The following is a 22183-nucleotide window of genomic DNA, read 5'->3' on the forward strand; positions in this document are numbered from 1 at the left end:
AGCCCATCCATTCAAATACATCTTGTCAGTGGCTGCTTTCATGCTACAATGGCAGAGGTGAGTAGTTCTAACAGTGAGCTTACTAGTGAATCTAGCGTAAAACATTTATTATCTGGAATTCCCGTTGTGGCTCAGTAGGTTAAAAACACTTCATAGTGTCTGTGAGGATGTAGGTTTGATTTTTGGCCTTGCTCAGTGGGTTAAAGATCCGGTATTGCCACAAGCTGCGGCGTAGGTCAAAGATGAGGCTCAGATCTGGTGTTGCCATGTCTTTAGTGTAGGCCCTGCAGGTGCAGTTCCAATTATTCTTCTAGGTGGGGAACTTCCATGTGCTATAGGTGCTGGTATGAAAAGAAAAGAAAAGGGAAAAAAAAAAAAAAAAAGAACAAACATTTATTTTCTGGTCTTTTGCAGGAAAAAAATGCTGACTTGTGGTTATAAGGGAAGACATTATTTCACTACCATGAAATTTTTTTTTTGAAGATTGCAGGCTGCTTGTCTCACAGATCAGTGGAGCACTAAATTTATTTTTTAATCTTAAACTTATTTATTTATTATTTATTTTTAAATTTTTTATGAGTAATTTATTCACCCTTTTCCCAAGTTTAGAAATTCTTATGATTCCCTCAGACACTTCCTTCTGGAACAAGCTTTCCTCTTCGCCCCCAGCCATCCCCAGTGGGTTCACCTTTACAGGCTCTGAGACTAGGACAGGAGTTAAGACGTGAGAATGTTTCTTCATAGGGGATATTTTTAATTTATTCTCTTTGATCACTCCTGTAGTATGTGGAAGTTACCAGGTCAAGGATGGAACCTGCCCAGTTGTGCTCTCCTACGCTTTGGCAGCTGCTGGGCCATGAGGGAGATTCCTGGAGAACTAACTTTAAAGTGTTGATGAAAATCTCTTTTAAACCATTTTCTAAATCCTGCACATAAACATTAGCATGTCTTATTGATTGATTGATTGTCTTTTTAGGGCTGCACCAAAGGCATATGGAAGTTCACAGGCTAGGGGTCTAATCTGAGCTGTAACTGCCGACCTATGCCACAGCCAGAGCAACGTGGGATCCAAGCCACATCTGTGACCTACACCACAGTTCATGGCAATGTCAAATCCTTAACCCACTGAGCGAGGCCAGGGATCAAACCTGAGTCTCATGGATCCCAGTCTGGTACGTTACCACTGAGCCACAAGGGGGACCCCAGCATTTCTTCTCTAAATTTATAAAATCCCGGACCATCCCAGACTTTCTGAGTCAAAGTCATGGCAGAGCCAGTGAACAGGGATTTTAAAAGGTATGAACCCCTAATGAAGCAAATTTGGGAAATGCTAGGTTGGCACGTACCGAGTCTTTGCCAAATGCTTATTGAATTGTATTGAGACAGAGAACGCATTAATTGTAATATCACTCTGGACCATGAGCTGCTGTGCATATTTATAGACTGCAATTCAGAAACAAGTCAAGGGTTCATTATTTGAAAAGCTTCTTGAATTCTATTAAAAATAACTTTCCATGTAAGTCAAAATTCATTTACTGCTGAAAAGGAGAAAATAAAAATTCTGCATATTACTTCTACCCAGAGATATATAGCTAATCTGTTAATATTTTGATGTACACACACTCTCCTTTCTGGATTGAATTAGTATAATTCTATTGAATTCTTAAAATACCACATAGTTATTTTGGGTTACAGTTATGGGAAGGGATTTCACTTGGGTTTCAGATTTGTTACTCTCTTGGAAGTGTTCAGATAAAGGGCCAAGAAATATATCTTTGCTCCCACGGGAACAGAAAAACTGGTGAATATCAATTATATAAAGCCTTGGATTTATATGATCGGGCTTGGAGAGAGCACCTTTAGACTTTTTAGATATTCGTTGGTTGTTGTTGTTTTTTACTTATTGTTATCAGATAATCCTTTAATGAAATCTTTTCTTTTGTATTTCTTTACCAACTGGGCATCACCACACCACTGTCGATGTTACAAGGCTATAGCCTCTGGTATTGTAGCCCACACAATGGCAGTCCGCAGCATTGCCTTAAAGATGCTGGTGAATTTTCAGATAAAGATCTATGCTGCATCTGTCAGGTGTTTTTGACAATACCACAAGAGGCAATCTTTCCATTGTGTTTCAGGTGCTTAATTTTTCTATCTTTTCTATCACCCAGATGACCAGGGCAGAGGACGAAGGTGCTACATCATTCTGGATCTTTCTATTCTATAGGGTAAACTTCACTGGAATCCAGATGCTTCTAGTCACTAATTCCTTTGGCAAAGTCCCTGTTACCACCAGGTTTTCTAAAGGCATAGCCAGGAGCTGATTTGGGAGCCAGTGCAGAACTAGTAGACACTTCGCCATTAGCACACACAAGATCCACAATTTTTTTTAAGAAAAAAATTGTATTTTATTATTTTTGAAATGATTTTTATTTTTTTCCATTATAGCTGGTTTACAGTGTTCTGTCAATTTTTCTACTGTTCAACAAAGTGACCCAGTCACACACACACACACACATATATACATATACATATATATATATATACACATTCTTTTTCTCACATTATCCTCCATCATGCTCCATCACAAGTGACTAGATATAGTTCCCAGTGTTACACAGCAGTTTAAGATCCACAGCTTTGATTTTCTTGGCATTGAACTGAGGTGTCAGGATACAGATGGCTGGTATCAGATGAACCTGGATACTAGACCATGAAGAAATGATTTTTCTTTGTATCTTTCAAGCCATTCATTGGGAGTCAAATACTGTTGTTGTTGTTTTTAAGAGTCAGATTTTTTTTTTTTAGGGCCCACCTTCGGCATATGGAAGTTCCCAGGCTGGGGGTCAAACCGAGGCTGCAGCTGCTGGCCTACACTACAGCCACAGCAACACTGGAACCTTAACCCACTGAGCAAGGGCAGGGATCAAACCTGCATCCTCATGGATACTAGTCGGATTCGTTTCTGCTGCGCCAGAATGGGAACTTCCCAAGAGTCAGATATTGGGGTTTTTTTTTTGTTTTATTTTTCCTTTTAGGTCTGCACCCGTGGCATATGGCCAGGGATTAAACCTGCTCATGGATACCAGTCAGATTCGTTTCCGCTGAGCCACGATGGGAACTCTGGAGAGTCAGATGTTGTTAATGAAACAACTCAATTTGACCTTTCACGCAGAGTGCATTCTGGTGTAGTGGAAGTAGCAGGAACTAAAAATTAAAAAATGTGGATCTATCTGGGTCATTATTCCAAAGTGATCTTTTATCCTTGAGCCTGTTATTTAAATTGCCTAAGTCTCAGTTTGCTCATCTGTTAGGGATAAAAATATTGACCATGATCATTTCATAGGATTATCAGGAAGATGAAGATGAGGTCGCAGATGAGACTCTTTTGATAAATGTTAATGCAATATGTAAGATGATATTATTAACCATAAAATAACATCAAAACTGTAATAATTCCTGGAAAGATTTGCAGTTAGAAATGCAAATAGTTCTGCATGTGAATGCTTTTAATCATATGAATCTGTGCTCCTCATTACTATGGATAGCATAACAAATGAGCCTTTTATTCACAAGCTCAAGGATACCTAAGTCCTTTTACTAATTTATTTAACATTTTTAAATAGTTTGAGATTTATAGGGAAAAAATGAGTGAAAATCACGGAGTTCTCATCCTCTCCCCACACTTCTCCTCTCCTAATTTCCCCAGTTATTAATCTTTCATTAGTGTGGTACATTTGCTACAATTGATGAATAAATATAGATACATTATTATTAACTAAAGCCCATAGTTTATAACTCTTGGTATTGTACATTTTATGGGTTTTGACAGATGCATAATGACATGTTTCCACCGTTACAGTGTCATACGTAATAGTTGCCCTTAAAATCCTGACTCCCCACCTTCGTTCTTCTCTCCCTCTGCCAGAAGCCCCGACAACTGCTGATCTTTTTAGTGTCTCCATAATGTGCTTTTCCATAATGTCATGTAGTTGGAATCATACAGTCCATAGCCTTTTCAGATTGGCTTTTTTTTTTTTTTTCTCTTAATAATACTCACGTTTCCTCCATGTCTTTTTGTGGCTTGATAGCTCATTTCTTTTTATCACTAAATAGTAATTCATCGGATGTATCACAGTTTGTTATCCACTCAGCTGTGGAAGCACATCTTGTTTGCCTCCAAGTTTTGGCAAATATGAATAAAGCTGTTCTAAACATCTGTGTATAAGTTTTTGTGCGGACATAAGTTTTCAGTTCCTTTGGGTAAATAGCAAGCAGTGATTCCTGGATCATGTAGTAAGAATATATTTCGTCTTATAGGAAACTGCCAAACTGTCTTCCAAAGTAGCTGCCCCATTTTCCCTCCTCATCAGTATTTGGTGTTGTCAGTGTTTTGGATTTAGGCCATTCTAATAGGTGTGTAGTGATAAGTCGTTGCTTTAATTTGCAATTTCCTAATGACATATGGTGTCCATATCTTTTCATATGATTATTTGTCATCTGTATATCTTCTTTTATGAGATGTCTGTTGAGATCTTTTGCCCATTTTAAAATTGGGTTGTTTTCCTATTGTTGAGTTTCAAGAGTTTTTTTTATATTTTGGATACCAGTCCTTTATCTGGTAGGTATTTTGCAAAGACTTTCCCCCCTGTCTGCCCATTCTCTTAATACTTGTTTATCTTGAATTATTTATCCTCAACATCATCATCCAACTATTTTATTTATTTGTTTATTTATTTATTTATTTTTTGGTCTTTTTGCCTTTTCTAGGGCTGCTCCCATGGCATATGGAGGTTCTCAGGCTAGGGGTCTAATCGGAGCTGCAGCCACCGGCCTACGTCAGAGCCACAGCAACACGGGATCTGAGCCGTGTCTGCGACCTACACCACAGCTCAGGGCAACGCCGGATCCTTAACCCACTGAGCAAGGGCAGGGATCGAACCCACAACCTCATGGTTCCTAGTCAGGTTTGTTAACCACTGCACCACGACGGGAACTCCCCATCCAACTATTTTAAGGTACTACTGACCTTCAGGTTGATAGCTATTAAAAAATTTGAGGAGTTCTAAGTCCCTTCCCAGTCACCATTGAGTCGTTCTGCAGTCAGTTGCATTCGTAGATGGAATCAGGTCATCAAGCCCAACAGCAGCTCAACCTCAGCTCTCACGTTCCTAAGCGGCATCACCGCTGCTATCATCTCAGAGTTGGCTGTGGCCGTCCAAGTTGGCTGGGTCCCGGGAGCTGATTGGAGCGGCCGACATTTTTGCTGACTGGAGTCATTCTATCTTTGCCAGTTTGCTGGAATAGACACAGACACCGATTGGGTCACACTGAAGACATTCCTGTCTTGTGAAGCAAGTCTGTTTGTATTTTAGGTTTGCCAGGACTAATGAATTAAAACATTTGGACTCTCCACAACTTGCTGTTTATCAATGCCTCTGACAGGAGGAGGGTTTTCTTTTGCTCTTGCTTTTTCTAGAAGCATGACAACATCCTGGCTGTTGGAGAGGCAAGGAAAGGAGAGAGGGGTAGTGGAGGAAGCGGAACAGGGAGGCCCCGTGGGACGCTGGGGTCTGGGGGACAGCAGGTAGCAGTGAGCCGCCCTCCCAGCTGTCACTGCCCCTCAGATTGTCACTGTCTGCTATGCAGCAGGTGCAGCCTGCTCTGCTACTAGGTCTTTATTCCACAAAGGCAACGACCGGCCAAGGCAGTGGCTGGCCCTGGATTACACAAGTGCAGACACTCAACTAAGTGAGGTAAGGCAACAGGTGTGAAAACCCAACTAAATGCTCAGAGCACCAGCAACTTAACCAAAGCTCTGCTACTGCCGAGAGGAGGAATCAGTGGCCCATTTCCCCAGGCGGTGTGATGAAAAGGCAAGTTGGTTCAGGGGCTCTTGTGGTTGACACCGTGTGGAACTCCAAATCCACCCAACTTTGCCGCCGCCATCCTTGGGGAAGCAGCAGACAGATGTTCTCTGTTGTGTGGAGGGGAGGGACTCTAGCTAGCTGCCTTTCTCAGTTCCATTTCCCCTGGCTGGAAACCCTATCTGAGATCTATTTACAAAATCCTGGAGGCAAATTTCCACCTCTCGGGGTTGATTTCTTGGTGCAGGAAACTGTTGGGAGATTTAGTCAAAAGAGGAGTGAAGCTTTTCATCCTCGGTTGTTATGATGAAATGATTTGGTGATGGTACAGGGCGTAATAATAAGACTTCTTTTGGCTACAACTTTAAGGGGATTTTTATTGTTTGTTTTGTTAAATTTGAGACAGTCTGTTCTATTCCCTAGGAACAGGTGGCTAACGAGATGGTTGATTCTAAGCAGACGAGACTACACAGAAATGTATGTCAGAGCTAAGATAAAACAAATTTTAAGTCAAGTAACAGTGATTTTCTATTACCCTTTTCTTGAGTCGAATGTTTCATGTTAATCCTTTCTTTCTAACTTAGAATGACATGACTGGGAGTGCTTTATGGTTTATTGCTACTTGTAATGTTAAATGAATGGGCTGAGTATGATTCTAACTGGGTGATAAACAGTTACCGGTGTTTCTCCAAAGCATACTAGGTGTTTAATATAAACCTATTCTCTTTTCATATACTGGGTAAGATGGTTCCATTTGTATGACTGTCTAAATATAAGTATATATATATTTATATATACACGCATTCGCTTTGGCTCTATAAATAATTGTAATAACAAAATTCGGTATTCTAGACACTATTTATAGATTGAGAAAAGCTATGGGAAAGAATCAAAAACCTTGCTCTGAGAAAATGACCTGCTAAAGCAGTTCCCAGAATCTTGCTAAGAATGGTTAAAGAGATGATTTATATTTTGCCATTTTTAGAGACATTTTCCTTAAAATATCATTCAGCGTTTTTGGTTTACTGTCTCCACAAGAAGGAAAGTAGAGGGTTTAGTGGGAGCTTGACTGAAAATAGAAAAGTTAAATATATGTATTTAAATGACAAAGATACTGTGTATTTGTAATAACATCTTTTCCTAGTCCCACTGAACGAAAATTATCAAGTATCTTGGTTAAAATGTATTTGGGTTGAATTCTCTTATTATAACAAAGAAATATTCATGTATTTTCATTCACCCCAACCCATCTTATCTGTATGATGTTTTTCCGTTCATTCTATCTTAGTTTATTAATTAAATGGCTATTTACCAGGTGGGGTAGAACATCAATAGGATGTTTTTAGGATTTGTCTTTTGTTGTAGCATACACTGTGCACAACCTTAGAAATGTTTGATAAATTTACAGGTAGTTAATCAGATATTTAAAGCACCTACTATTCATAATGTAATTGTGGGATATTTTAAAGGAGTCTTTGGTATTCTTGAAATAATTCCGTGATGCTCATTTGTTACCACTCCTAGATCAATAATTCAGTTCCAATTTAGGCTTTCGTGTGTGAAAAGTTGTCTGATGCCTTATTAAGACTTCTTTATCCCCTCAATTAGAAATAAAACACTATACAAGACCTTGAAAGGCCAGGCTTGGACTGGTCAGTGTGGAGGGATACTAAAAAAGCGAGGTGGGTGGAGATTTTGCTCCACCTTGTCTATTTCATTCTAGATGTATTTTCAAAGTGAATTTTTTTTTTTTTTTGGTAAGCCAGAAAAAGAATTTTAAATGGAGGCAGGTGTAGGGGAAGAAAGCTAGGGGCTGAGAGTATCATTAAGATAAGAAAGAAATCAGGGTTTACTAACTTTCCCCTCTAATTTCCAAAGGTCTCTGAGTAGTGAAGGGACAATGTTGGGTAAAATGACAATGGCTCTTTCTTGTTTCTACAGCTGGAAGACCCAGGGGAAGGCCAAGGCTCAGGTGCCCACATGATCAGCACAGCCAGGGTACCTGCAGATAAGCCAGTACGCATTGCCTTCAGCCTCGATAATGCCCCAGGTATGCTCCACTCTGTGGGAAACGGCTCCCCTCTCCCCTACCCCCCACCACCTGCTGCCTTCTTACCATCATCTTTTCTTGTTCCACCAAGGGCATTTAGAAATGCATGCCTGGCATGACCCAGTGATGGGGAATGTGATTTTTCATCATGCATTGTTGCAGTGTGGCTTCCAGAAATGCCTCTGCTACTGCTTCCATCTCTAAACCTTTGGTTGTGTGAGCACCTTTCTCCTTCTTTCTTACTTTTTCCATTTTAGCTTTAATTTATTATAAAACTGATGAAGCTATATAACCATTTCTAACAAGAGCAAATTATGTCCTTAGTAAAACTGCATGAGGAGGGAATTCCCACTGAGGATCATTGGAAATGAACCCAACTAGTATCCATGAGGGTGTGGGTTCCAACCCTGGCCCTGCTCAGTGGGTTAAAGGATACAGCCTTGCTGTGAGCTGTCGTATAGGTCGCAGATGTGGCTCGGATCTGGTATTGCTGTGGCTGTGGTGTAGGCTGGCAACTAGAGCTCCTTTTCGACCCCTAGCCTGGGAACTGCCCTATGCCGAGGGTATAGACCTAAAAAGCAGAAAACAAAAACAAGAACAAACACTGCATGAGGAAATGCTTCTTAAGAGCTGGCACTGGGTCAGGTAATATAAAAATATCACTGTTCTGGTTCTAGCAGCATTTCCTGAAGCCCAAGTTCTACAATGTGGTTTCTCACGGGTGCTCCCACACTTCCAGCTAAATTATCACACTTCAGTGGGAGGGATGAATGGGACAGGTGAGATGGACCCTCTTGAAATAGTGAGATCTGAGATGAGGTTGCCATACATAGAGCCCTTTGCCATGGCTTCCCTCAGTGGTCTCTTAACACACTTAAGATGTGCAGAAGGGAAGGCTACTATCTCTTCCACTGATGTCAGCTTTGGCTCTTAGTCTAGTGTCATCTGTTAAAAATCACATAATTATAGGCTCAAACAACATTACCATTTAAACCTTGGCTCTTCTGAGGATCAATTTTTTCCTCCTCTTTCTCCCCCCTTTCCTTCCGCCCTCTCTTCTTTCCTTCCTTCCTTCCTTCCTATGTTCCTGCAGGAAAGAATGCTTTAAAAGGTAATGATTGAAAAGGGACAGGTTCCTCCTTAAAATAATACAAATTAAGGATGTCAGGCTCTGTGAAGTCTGATGCGTCACAGCCCATTCAGACTTGACCACACCAAGTAGTTATTGTGGTAGCACCTCTACCTTGGGGTTTCTGGATTGTACAGCCCCTAGGGGAGGATTGGTTCTAGAGCAGGAAGGAGTGAAGCCTTGATTCTTCACCATCTCTTCTTCCAACACTTCCTGTGGCCACTGTTATACTATATTCCTACTCAGGATTGCCTTGAAAGACAATGGTGAAGGGAAATCCTCCCAACAGGCAAACAAATCCATCCCAAGTTAAAAATGACAACAACCATTAATTGTGTTTGTCTTTGCTTTAGACCTTCATTTATATTCTATCTGATCTTGCAATTAACCATGCAGTGTAGGCATTAGCAGTCCCAATTTGCAGAGACAGAAATCAAAGTCCAGAGACTGCACTGTTAGTAACAGCTATGATTTAAACTCAGGTCCCAGTGTTCCCTGGCTCAGTGATAACGAACCTGACTAGTATCCATGAGGACGCAGATTTGATCCCTGGCCTTGCTCAGTGGGTTAAGGATCCGGCATTGCCATGAGCTGTGGTGTAGTCCACAGATGTGGCTCCAATCTGGCGTTGCTGTGGCTGTGGTGTAGGCTGGCAGCTGCAGCTCCAGTTCAACTCCTAGCCTGGGAATTTCCATATGGTTCTGGTGCAGCCCTAAAAAGACAAAAATAAATACATAAAATAAAAAAAAATAAAAGATCAACTCAGATCCCTAGAATGGACTGTGTGAACTCTCCATTATCCCCTGCTACATCTTTTAGAAAAAACAAACAAACAAAAACAACTGTGTGCATAGGGACAGAAGAGTATGTTAGACTTTCCTGTAGTTTATGTTCAATTTATCTGTAAACTTACAACTGCTCTAAAATATAAAGTCAATAATTAAAAAACAAAATGAAACAAAAAACCAAAAATAAAACCTTCTTCTGTTTGTACACACTTCATAAATGTAAGCTTTTGAGGAATAACCAGTGCTTGAGTGGCCAGCTTTCAAGACTGACACCTGTAAACCCCAAACCCAGGGAGGAAGATGTAACATTTTCTTCCTTGTGTCACAATCAACATTGTTACAAAGAGAATTTAGTCTATAAAGCTTGTTTATGCCAAACAATATTATTGTATCATAACTGGGCAAGACAAATAAATGCATTGTTCCCTCATCTTCAACTTAACAGAATTTACCAGAAACAAGTCATGGAGAGGTAGATCTTGTTCTTTGGGCTGCACGAATAGACTCTTCTTTGAAGTACAAGATGTACAACTTGTAATTATTTTGCTACCATCCTTTGCATGCTCTGGGTCCCCGACTGGGAACTCCTGTGCATTTTTCATCATTCCATTTAGATTGATTTGTTCCAGTCTCTTTCAAATGTCCCAAGGATGCTCACTTCTGAAATTCAAGTTTTTTGATATAAATTTTGGTAGTTTCCAATAAGGGTTATCATTTAGGTCAAGTAATTCCTGTCTTCTAGTTCTACGAAAAGATGCTGAGGATGCCTTAGGAAGAACTTTCCAAAATTAATTTTTTAAAAAATGATCAGTGGTGTCCCCATATCTCTAGAAAGGGCACCTCATCAGAAAATCCAAGCAGGACCTGGGGTTGTGCGTTGCTCAACCTTTCTTAAAATAATCACCTTAGAGCCCTCATGGAAAATAAATGTTCCATGGCCCTACTTCTACTGCAGCAGCTCAGACTGAAGCCAGCAATCTGTATTTTCCCACGCACCTGAGGTTACAAGAGCACGGAAAGATGCTCGGCAGATGTTTAGGGACCCTCCCTCTGAATTCTTGAATAAGGAGTGTGTGGAGTGTCACTCCAAGCAACACTTGCCATCACACACATTGTGCATGCCTTTCGAATTCCAGTGCATGTGGCCTACAGACCACACATAGGGAGAAATACAGAGGAAAGCATTCTAGATTTCCGTAATACATGGGAAAACCCAGGTCAGGTTTTAAGGCATAATTCCATAGTATTGAATTTATTGCTGAGGGGTCAGCAGAGTCCATGAGAAAAGGTGATATTTTTGCCTGTTGGTGTTGACTTAGTCATTTCTTATGAGCCTAGTACAGTGCTTCTTCCTCCAATTATGTTAGGACCATTTTTGTTTTGTTTCATTTTGGGGTCTACTTTTCTGAGATGGTTTGCTGTAGAGGTTAAGGGCATAGGGCTTTGGAATCAGTGAGTTGTGGTTTCTAGACCCATTTCCCTCAATGTTTTTATGATCTTAGGGAAGACACTCAACTGTGTTGAACTTCAGTTTCCCTTAAGATGTGTGTATAGTAATAATTCAGAGAGCTGTAAGAATTAAATAACACTGTATGGGTAAAGTACTTAGCACTTGACACAAATTAGGGGCCCCACTAGCCCCTGTTTATGAAGATCGATGTTGACATATTAAGGAAAGTATAAACTATGAGGCAGCTTCACACCTACATCTCATACCTTTACCTCATGTCAAGGTAGGGTTTATAGTATAACTAAGCCACAATTATTTAGGGACTAGTTATTTGAAGGCAGGGAGGGTACAGAATGTAGTGTAGGAAAGGTGCCATTCCTGGATACCAGGAGATAAAAAAAGGAAGCTACACATGTTTTTCTCTCTCCCTGTCTTTCTTTCTTTCTTTCTTTCTTTCTTTCTTTCTTTCTTTCTTTCTTTCTTTCTTTCCTTTCCTTTCCTTTCCTTTCCTTTCCTTTCCTTTCCTTTCCTTTCCTTTTCTTTTCTTTTCTTTTCTTTTCTTTTCTTTTCTTTTCTTTCTTTCTCTTCTTTCCCTCCCTCCCACCTTTCTTTCTTTCTTTCTCTTCCTTCCTTCTCTCCCTCCCTCCTTTCTTTCTTTCTTTCTTTCTTTCTTTCTTTCTTTCTTTCTTTCTTTCTTTCTTTCTTTCTTTCTTTCTTTCTTTCTTTCTTTCTTCCTTTCTGTCTGTCTGTCTGTCTTTCTTTCCTTCTTTCTTTGCTTTTTACTTTTTTAGGGCTACACCCACAGCATATGGAAGTTCCCAGGGTAGGGGTCAAATCAGAGCTGCCGCTGCCAGCCACAGCCACAGCAATGCCAGATCCAAGCCACATCTGTGACCTACACCACAGTTCACGGCAACGCTGGATCCCAAACCCACTGATTGAGGCCAGGGATCACACCTGCACCCTCATGGATCCTAGTCGGGTTTGTTGCTTCTGAGCCATGATGGGACCCCCTGGAAGCTACGTATCTTTGAACAATTCTTCCTTTTTCCTTCATTCAGAAAGTATGAGCAGAACCTAAGCATCAGGAAGAGCATGATTTGTTCAGAAATGCTAAAACTCGCTTCATTTGGAACAGAGCCCTGAATTGTGGAAGAGCAACCTGCCATTTTCCAAGCCCTGCTTTGAGTCAGGCTCTGTGCCGGAGTCTTATGCAGGATGTCTGCTTACATAGCAGTGGACTAGTGTTACCAAGTCAGTCTTAAAATGTCAGTGACAGAGTGGATTTGATCAGAAGCAACAGAGTGTCAAAATTTCCTGATGATGAAAATGGTGGGTGTTCAGCTGGAGTAGTCTGGAATGTGGGGAGAGGAGAGAACGGAAGAGGCTTTTTATCATGATACATAGACAAAGTGATGAAAGCCTGAATTACAGAATGGAATGGGATGACTGGATCCAGAGTACATTTTGAGGAAAGGTTGAAGGGGCTTGGTAACAGACTGCCCTGCATTGGGGAATTGATAACTGTCTTTTTGGGGACTTGAATATCTTACAAGTCTCCCAAAAGACCATGGATCTCCAGGGGTTTAACTAAAGGAAACAAGTTTTTAGGAGGGAAAAAGTCCTTTAAAATACAATCACCATTTCTAGCCTATCGTTAGAGCCCTTCATTAAATAACACTTTGCTAACCGTAACTCCCACAGACTGCAATACTTGTCTTTTTTTTTTTTTTTCTTTTTTAGGGCCACACCCATGGCACATGGAGATTCTCAGACTTGGGGTAGAATCGGGGCTGTAGTTGCCAGCCTATGCAACAGCTACAGCAATGTCAGATCCGAGCCACATCTGCGACCTACACCACAGCTCACGGTAATGCCAGATCCTTAACCCACTGAGAAAGGCCAGGGACGAACCTGCGTCCTCATGGATGCTAGTCAGATTCATTTCCACTGAGCCACAGTGGGAACTCCTGCAATACTGTCTTTAATAAATTAATGCTATGATTGGTATTACTTCTAAACTGGGAATTCCAGAGAGTTTGACTTTCGCAATTGGGACTTTCATGGAATTAGTTTTCCCAATAGCAAATAGGCAGAAGAGAAACAAGAATCCCACCTCTTGGGTTTATTAAAGAATCACTAGCCCTTCTCTAATTAAAGAATCTAGAGTTGGACAGACATGAGGATTTTATGTTAATTACTTGAGAATTTTCCTTATCTTCAGTGGAGCCAAAATCTGGCACACTCTCTTAGAAAGAGTCAAGCATATTGGTAATCAGTCAGAGCTAGTTGCTTTCAACATTTTGTTTTAGAAAATTCTTTCCAGCAGGAATTCCTATTGTGGCTCAGCAGGTTAAGGACTGGTCATTGTTTCTGTGAGGATGCGGGTTTGATCCTGGCCTTCCTCAGTGGATTAAGGGTCTGGCTTTTCGACCAGCTGCAGCATAGGTTGCAGATGTGGCTTGGATCTGGTATGGCTGTGGCTGTGGCTGTGGCTGCAGCTCCAGCTCCAGTTTTACTCCCAGCCCAAGAATATCCGTATGCTGTAGGTGCAGGTGTAAAAAGAAGCAAAAAAAAAAAAAAAAAAAAAAAAAAAAAAAAAAAATTCTTTCAAGCTGCTTGAATTTTTCATATCTGGACATGAATTAATTATAAGCCATTTAATTAAAAAAATCCAAGGCCCGCTCTGTTGGTGTCTCTTTTAAGTAATATTATTTTGTCTTCACATATCGGGCATTTTTTGTGGCAGTGAGAATTATGTGGACTAGCTGAAATAGCTATCTTAGAATTTAAATGGGTATTGTGTGCATGTGCAAAGCTGGCTCTCAGCAGAATTGTGAGGCAGGTGAAACGTCTTTTGTCATGGTCCTCGCCATTCAGCTTTTTCAATCTTTGGTACCTTTTGCTGTTATTTCTCTCTTCCTCCCCAGATCCCCAAAGTTTCTATATTCTCGTCTCATCACACTCTCAATCCTTGTTTTCAGGAAAGACTCTGGAAAACCTCATTCAGACTAAGCAATATGGAATATCAAAGGTTTACCTTTCTATCTCTCTTGGGGTAGTTTTTTTTTTTTTTTTTTTTTTTGCATATCCACAGAGGAATCAGTAGGAAGTCTAGGATAAAATTCCCACTTTACTGATTCTGCCAGCCAACCTGATAGGAATGGCATTTGGGAAAATGGGCTGGGTGAGCCTCTTTTTCTTTTTTTTTTCTTTTTCTTTTTTTGTTTTTGGTCTTTTTGCCATTTCTTGGGCTGCTCCTGCAGCACATGGAGGTTCCTAGGCTAGGGGTCGAGTCGGAGCTGCAGCCACCAGCCTACGCCAGACCCACAACAACACAGGATCCGAGCCGTGTCTGCAACCTAACCACAGCTCACGGCAACGCCGGATCCTTAACCCACTGAGCAAGGCCAGGGATCAAACATGTGTCCTCATGGTTCCTAGTTGGATTCGTTAACCACTGAGCCACAACGGGAACTCCTAGGTGCGCCTCTTTGAATGCTCCCAAGTTCTATTCTGTCCCAACTCTGATCCCACCTTTAAAGCTGCCTCAGCGTGCAGTGACATCAATCAGTTGAAAACCTTTCAAGGCTGCAATGGCAGTGGTGGCAGGGTCTCCTATATTTACATCCTCGGCAGAGCACAGAAAAGAACCATCGTTGAAACTTAATTATCAAATACTATAAAATCAAGACTACAATATCTATAACCCCCCTGAATTGGTTATTCTGATATCTGGTGAAGAGTCTTTGAGATACAACTGGATGCATTGGTTGGACTCTGTTGTGTAAGACTCTAAAGAAAGGTGAGAAAGGAAATGAATGCTTATGGAGCTCCTAGGTGCTCTTGCTTGAACCATCTCATCAATTTGGCACAGGTGATAACTCTGCAGGAAGTGTTATTATATCCATTTTACAGATGTGGAAGTGTTGGCTAAGGTTAAGTAACTTGCCTCTGATCAAGCAGTTAATAAGTAATGGGAAGGGATTCAAAGCCAGGCTCTTGGGGTTGTTTTTACTTTATTACTCATCAAGAGGTAGGATCCATGTAAAAAGAGAAAAGCATGAATGTTTCTGTCAGCAAATGGCTCCCTCAATGGTCATGGGAAATGATGGAAGAACGTTAGTTCTGATATGTTTTTATAGAGTAGGAAAGAAGAAAGGGAAATGTAAATTTTATTTAGTGGTGTGCTGAGAAATAAATATATTTCCAATGGGTTCTTCTTGAAGCAGATGTTTCTGGGTGGATGAGTAGGTTTTTTAAGCTAAATGAGTCAAAAGATACTTACAAAAGGATAAATCAATAAGGTCAGAAAATGATAGCTACAGTAATAGTGAATAGATGAGTGTTTCTAAGGAACATAAAAGCTTCTTTAAACTGAGTCAAGTCTCTTTGTGCAGAGAACTATCATTCAGTCTATTTGATGTATGATCTTGTTTGCCTGATAGTTTTAGGTACTGGTTAAAGTAGCATGGTGATTTTTATTAATTATAAGGAATTGACAATAACTAGGTATCATACCAAAACTCAACCTTTATTCATATTCACAGTTATAGTTTTCATTTTATGGGCCCTGAAAATCCAATGTGTATGAAAGGCATCACATTTCTAATATTTAACAAGCAGGAAGCAAAGTTTAAAAAAGCTTTTGATGTATCTCAAAATGATGTGATGCTCTAACAAGAACCAAGGTATCTAGAAATTTTAAAAATAGTTTTTTGATGTATTTGTAATAGGAGTTGGCAGCCTCACGTCACTTACTTTATTTCTAAAAACAAAATGTGAACTTGATTTAAACTTAAAATGAAAATACTCAGAGACCTTTCAGGCATAAATTAAAAAAAATTTTTAACAGTATTTTATATAGAAAGTGTTTGCTTGGATAGGGATGTAAAAAAGTCCTTTTAAAATTCAGGATTTAGGGAGTTCCTATTGTGGCACAGTGGAAATGAATCTGACTAGTATCCATGAGGATGCAGCTTTGGTTCCTGGCCTCGCTCAGTGGGTCTGGGATCCAGCATTGCCATGAGCTGTGGTAGGTAGCAGACGTGGCTCGGATGCTGCATTGCTGTGGCTGTGGTGTAGGACAGCAGCTGTAGCTCTGATTCAACCCCTAGCCTAAGAACTTCCATTTGCTGAAAGTGCGGCCCTAAAAAGCAAAAAAAAAAAAAAAAAAAAAAAAAAAAAATTCAGATTTAGATGAAGAGAGGGGAGTTCCTGTTCTGGCTCCGAGGTAACATATCCAACTAGTATATGTGAGGACTTGGATTTGCTTCCTGGCCTTGCTCAGTGGGTTAAGGATCTGGCATTGCTGTGAGCTGTGGTGTAGGTCACAGATGTGGCTTAGATCCCCAGTGGCTCTGACTGTGGTGTAGGGTGGCAGTAGGGGCTCTGAATTGACCCCTAGCCTGGGAGCTTCCATATGCTGCAGGTGTGGCCCTACAAAGACGAAAGACAGAAAAAACAAAGAAAAAGAAATTCAGGAGTTTCCGTCATGGAGCAGCAGAAACAAATCCCACTAGGAACCATGAGGTTTTGGGTTCGATCTTTGGCCTCTCTCAGTGGGTTAAGGATCTGGCATTGCTGTGAGCTGGGGTGTAGGTCGAAGATGCAGCTTGGATCCTGTGTTTCTGTGGCTATGGTGTATGCCAGCAGCTACAGCTCCCATTCAACCCCTAGCCTGGGAATCTCCATATGCTATGGGTGCGGCCCTAAAAAGACGAAGACCAAAAAAAAAAAAAAGAAAGACCAAAAAAAAGAAGAAATTTATTGGTAAAGGAATGCACCACAGCTCAAGCAACGCTAGATGCTTATCCCACTGAGCAAAGCCAAGGATGGAACCTGTGTCCTCATGGATACTAGTGAGGTTTGTTAATTACTGATCCACGAGGGGAACTCCACTAATAAATTTCTGATGTAGGGAATATTATGCCCATTTTGTAGAGGAGAAAACTGAGTCTCAAAGAGATGATGTAGATCGTCCTTATTCATCTATTAAAACGTGACTGACCCAAGATTCATGTGCAGGTCTGTCCTACGAAATGGCACTGACCTGCTGTTTCCTTAGAGGTTAGGAGGCTTCGCAGACAGTTACCAGGAAAGATGCTGCATGAGCCCCTGAACTGTAGCCACTGCCCAAACTCACTTGCCTCTTAAGTGTCAGTTTGCCCTTGGTGCCCTGAAGGATAGTCGCCAGGACACCAGCACTCAGCTGTTGTCCTGTAACTACATAATTTGTGGAGGCACGGTGCAGAAAAAAGGGGGCTCTTAGTTCAAAAATTATTGCCGATTTCAAGATAATGTATTCGATTATTAAGCCAAGTGCTGGCCTGTCTGGGCCAAGGGCTCTTGCGGCTGTGCAAGCATATTCCCATCTAGTCAGCTCTGACTGCAGGCTGCAGGAAGTGTAGACGCATTGAATGGATTCTGGCTGGGTTAACTGCCTCTCAAGTTCCAGGTAGGGGAGTGGAATGAGCCTTGGGAATATTCTCTGAGTGTGACTTCTCTCTCTCCTGAGGGCTTCTTCTCCATGTGGAAACCTACACTTATTCTACCAAGGATTTAGAGTTTCCAGCCTAGACACAGCTGGGTGGGGGTGGGAGTGATGGTCTCGGAAGTCTAGTCACGATGCTGACTAGAGCAGTTGTTCTCAAATGCTGGTCTGCAGACCTGGCCTGGCCTTGATGAAGTTTGCCTTTCTGATGGAAAACAAAAGAAATAAAGACATAGAAAGTGAGGTTGTGTGTGTGTGTGTGTGTGTGTGTGTGCGTGTGTGTAAAGCTAAATTTATCCAATATGATGGATATGCTTGTATTCTAAGATGATGCTTGTCTTAACGATTTGGCATTAAAATAGTCACTGTCATAAAGTGATGCTAATAATTCATGGTAGTTGTTTTGGAATCATCTTCACTAGCTGAATAAACATTTGGACACTCTAAGGGCACAATTCCCAATGTCTGGGGGGAAAATTTATTGGCTTATAATATACAAAATGTGTTGGGGGGGCCATGGACCGGAAGGTGAAGACGAGCAGAGCGGTATGGTGAAGAGCCCGGGTCCAGGAGACACCTCTTAGTCTTTCCAGACCACTTCCCCTTCTTTGGGCCCTTGTCTTCAGCTCTGCTCCGAGTCTGGGGCCAGATGACTGGCCAGTTCCTTCCAGCTGCAGCATTCTCTGAGAGCTCTGAGTGCATAGATCTAATTACTAAAGACTAATAACCCAGTGAGGAGCTGGATTACAGACCCAATGGGTCCCACTTCTCTGATTCACAGAGAGACACTGAGCAGACAATTTAAGGAAATCTGAAACAGAATAACCACCAAAGCAATCCAACAGCTGCTAAATAGATACTGGGACAAGCCCATCACAAAATGTACTATGGTATGTTATAATGGTTGGGATACCAATAAGACAGTTCTATCTTAAGTACCATTGACTTAGTCACATCGTGTTTGCAAAACAGGCAGTGAACATCTGCTTGCTTAAAAAAAAAATTCCTCTTTCATTCTTTCCTTTGTATTTCATTCTTTAACAAATTCCTGAGGATACGTTTTGCTTAGTCCATCCAGCCCACAGTGCCATTTTGAAAAGGAAACCTATGAATTATTTTATTAATGCATTAAAAATTTTATGAAGTGATTTGCCCATTTAGCATAGAACCTCAGTCCCTTGAATATAATAGGCATTCAACAAATATTTGGTAAATAAACACATTGTAATAATGTGCTTTTATCACATTGTAAACATACCTAGCCATGACTCTCCTTTTTTTTTTTTTTAAAGCCAAATTTGCCAAGGGGGTGTCTTGCATAGCTACTGTACATTCTACTTCTGGAATTGTCAAAACAAACTTAATTGCTCTTAGAAACTCTGATCCGGTATCACTGTCAAAATGTTTTACAGCGATTCGGCCAAATGTTTGTGGAACAGCTGTGCTACTAGTCTGCCTGAGTCATTTTCCTTCTTTCCTTTTGGCCCAATCCTGTGATTCATCATTCTGCTTTTAGAATATTTGCCTATTTTTAAAACCAGTCAAAGAAGGCAGCCACTGTTTAAAAGTAAACACACCACACATCAACTTGGAGCAGCTTTGTAAGCAGCTTTGCAAGCCCTGAAATTTCTGGCTGGCAAGGATGCCAGCCAAACCAGATGGCATCAGGCAGTGAAGTACAGGACTGGCTTTCAAACTCGGTAGTCTCCTTACATCTGCCTTTGGTTTTCTAGTTTCCGCTGCCATTTCCTGCTTGGATTAATCCACCTTGATCCAGTCTTTAACAAAAACCTTGCTTTTATTGTGTATGTCCCTCTAAATCATTTATTATATGTTTATTTATATGTCAATCAATTAGACTTTTTTTTTTTTTTTTCAACTCGAGGAGTCTGATCTTAAACCTTTACTTATCTGTAAAATTATCAGCCTGGTCACATATTTGCTTCTACATGGTGTGACTATTAACAATGACAGATTTTTATAATGGGGTTTATTAATTCTAAGTCATACCAGATATTTGCTATTTACTATAGTAAAATAAATGAATACATTTTTTCCTTTTTTATAATTAAGCAGGAAGGAGTGTGACTTCACAGGGAACAAGGTGGATTAATTCCCAGGAAGCCTTGATTTCCATCTCTGGCTGTCTTTTGGAATTCTAGAATGCACGATTTGCTCTTGTACTTCATAGAAATGGTTTCTCCTTCCAACAAATACCTGTTCATCTATGATTATTAGGGTTGGGGTGCCAGAGTATAACATGTTCCCATTTACCCGTGACAAATTGTTCTGGCCTTGAACTCAATGAGAGAAAATAATCACGATATTTGGGTTATTGCTATTTTATTGAAGTAAATTTAAAGGTACCTTAGACCAAAATCAGTTTAAAAAAAGATTTTTTTTTTTTCTTTTTCGGCTGCACCCATGGCATGTAGAAGTTCCCAGGCCAGGGATCAAATCTGAGCCAGAGCTGCAGCCTATGCCATGGCTGCCGCAATGCCAGATCCTTAACTCACTGAGCCACAGCAGGAATTTGCCAAATCGGTTTTATAAACTATAGGTTTTATAATAAAAGCTACCTCCAAAGGGTCAGTAGAAACAAGTGACTGGTTCTGTCTTTAAAAAAAAAAAAATCTGTTTTTTGTCCAATTTTTTTGCAAATGGTGGCGTAGATTTAAAAAATCACCTTATTTGGCAGAAGTTTCACCTCTTGGTAGGAACAGAGTATTCCAAGAGCTGGGGATTGGTTCTCCTTGTTTCTTAGTGCGACAGCTCTGCAGCCTGCAGCGAGGATCTTAGGAAGATTCCCCTGTTTAAACTCACTCTGTGATGCTATGTCAGTGAACTTGAGGGCGTCCAAGTTCAGGTATAGGAACAAATGAATTCACAGCTGGTCCCCAATTGTCATTGACTTAAGCCACTTTTAAGTGGCAGTATTATTATACTACTCTTTTTGTTTTTTTTGTTTGTTTGTTTTTTGTTTTTTAGGGCTGCACCTGCAACGTATGGAAGTTTCCAGGCTAGGGGTCGAACTGGAGCTACAGCTGCCCGCCTACGCTACAGCCACAGCAACACCAGATCCAAGCTGAGTCTGCAACCTACACCCTAGCTCACAGCAATGCCAGATCCTTAACCCACTGAGCAAAGCCAGGAACTGAACCCGAATCCTCATGGATACTAGTCAGGTTCGTTACAGCTGAGGCATAACGGGACGCCCTATCATACTAATCTTCACTAAAATATACCAGAGGCCCTTGAGGTGTTTAGCAGAGGTGAATCCTGTCCTTGTTTGAATTATCTTTCTGACGATTATCTTCGATGCTCTCAAAGAAATGTAATCTCTTAGAAGCTAGGAGCTCCTGGCGTGCTGTGTTTTATTCTGGATAGTACTGTCAGTGAGTAGGGAGAGGATGCTTGCTTCTGCTGCTGTATATGGCCCATACTGCTTCCTTTAATTTTTTTTGTTAATGGCTGCACCTGGGGTATATGAAAGTTCCCAGGCCAAGTTGGAGTGCAGCTGCTGGCCTATGCCACAGCCACAGCAACACCGGATCTGAGCTGCATCTTTGACCCATGCCACGGCTTATAGCAATGCCAGGTCCTTGACCCACTGAGCAAGGTCAGGGATTGAACATGCATCCTCACAGAGATAACATCATGGCCTTAACCCACTGAGCCACAGCAGGAACTCCTGCTTCCTTTAATTCAAATAGACCTTCAATGGCTTTTATAAATAAATTTGGTTACGGCAGTGAGAACATAAAAACCCTGATTTTTTTTCTTCTAGTTTAAAATAACATTTTTTTCTTCTTCTTTCTCTTTCTTTCTAGGGCCACACTCATGGCATATGGAAGTTCTCAGGCCAGCCGTTGAATGGGAGCTGTACCTGCTGGCCTACACCATAGCCATAGTAACACGAGATCTGAGCCACGTCTGTGACCTACACCACAGCTCATGGCAATGCTTGATCCCCGACCCACTGAGTGAGGGCAGGGATCAAACCCACATCCTCATAGATACTAGCTGGGTTTGTAACCTCTGAGCCACGACAGGAACTTCTGAAGTAGATTTGATGTTTCTGTTTTTTAGCCTATATTTGTCGTATTCTCCTAGACATACCTGGGATAGCTGTTGTCGATAAGGAGAGGACAGGAAATCAATGGCCAGGGGACCTGCAGATCCAGAGTTCACCAGGAGACACATAGGTTCTGCTGACAAGAGGGCTGTCCTCTAGTACCAGGGCTGGGCCAGACATATGTTCTTTTTTTTTTTTTTTTTTTTTTTTTAAAAATCATTCTCTTTGCGGCTGCTCCTGCACCTCATGGAAGTTTCTGGGCTAGAGGTTGAATCTGAGCTGCACCTGCCCCCTGCACTGTAGCTTGCAGCAACACCGAATCCTTAACCCA

At 41.0% G+C, this 22183-nt stretch overlaps 1 protein-coding gene across 3 annotated transcripts in view; it reads left to right on the top strand.

Moving 5' to 3' along the window:
- MAP3K7CL (MAP3K7 C-terminal like) overlaps positions 5477–22183 on the top strand; it is a 45890-nt gene continuing 29183 nt past the window's right edge. The window contains exons 1-4 of one of the 3 annotated variants that reach the window (XM_021070881.1): positions 6174–6192; positions 6291–6344; positions 7809–7910; positions 18466–18473. In XM_021070881.1, coding sequence (XP_020926540.1) covers positions 6190–6192; positions 6291–6344; positions 7809–7910; positions 18466–18473 — 167 coding nt within the window. In that variant the 5' untranslated portion in view covers positions 6174–6189. Of the gene's footprint in view, positions 5757–6173; positions 6193–6290; positions 6345–7808; positions 7918–18465; positions 18474–22183 lie in introns of those variants that run through there. The other 2 variants (XM_021070880.1, XM_013982556.2) reach the window with 2 other exon arrangements.

Source organism: Sus scrofa, chromosome 13 (genome assembly GCF_000003025.6).
Source record: "Sus scrofa isolate TJ Tabasco breed Duroc chromosome 13, Sscrofa11.1, whole genome shotgun sequence".
Classification (NCBI taxonomy): Eukaryota; Metazoa; Chordata; class Mammalia; order Artiodactyla; family Suidae; genus Sus; species Sus scrofa.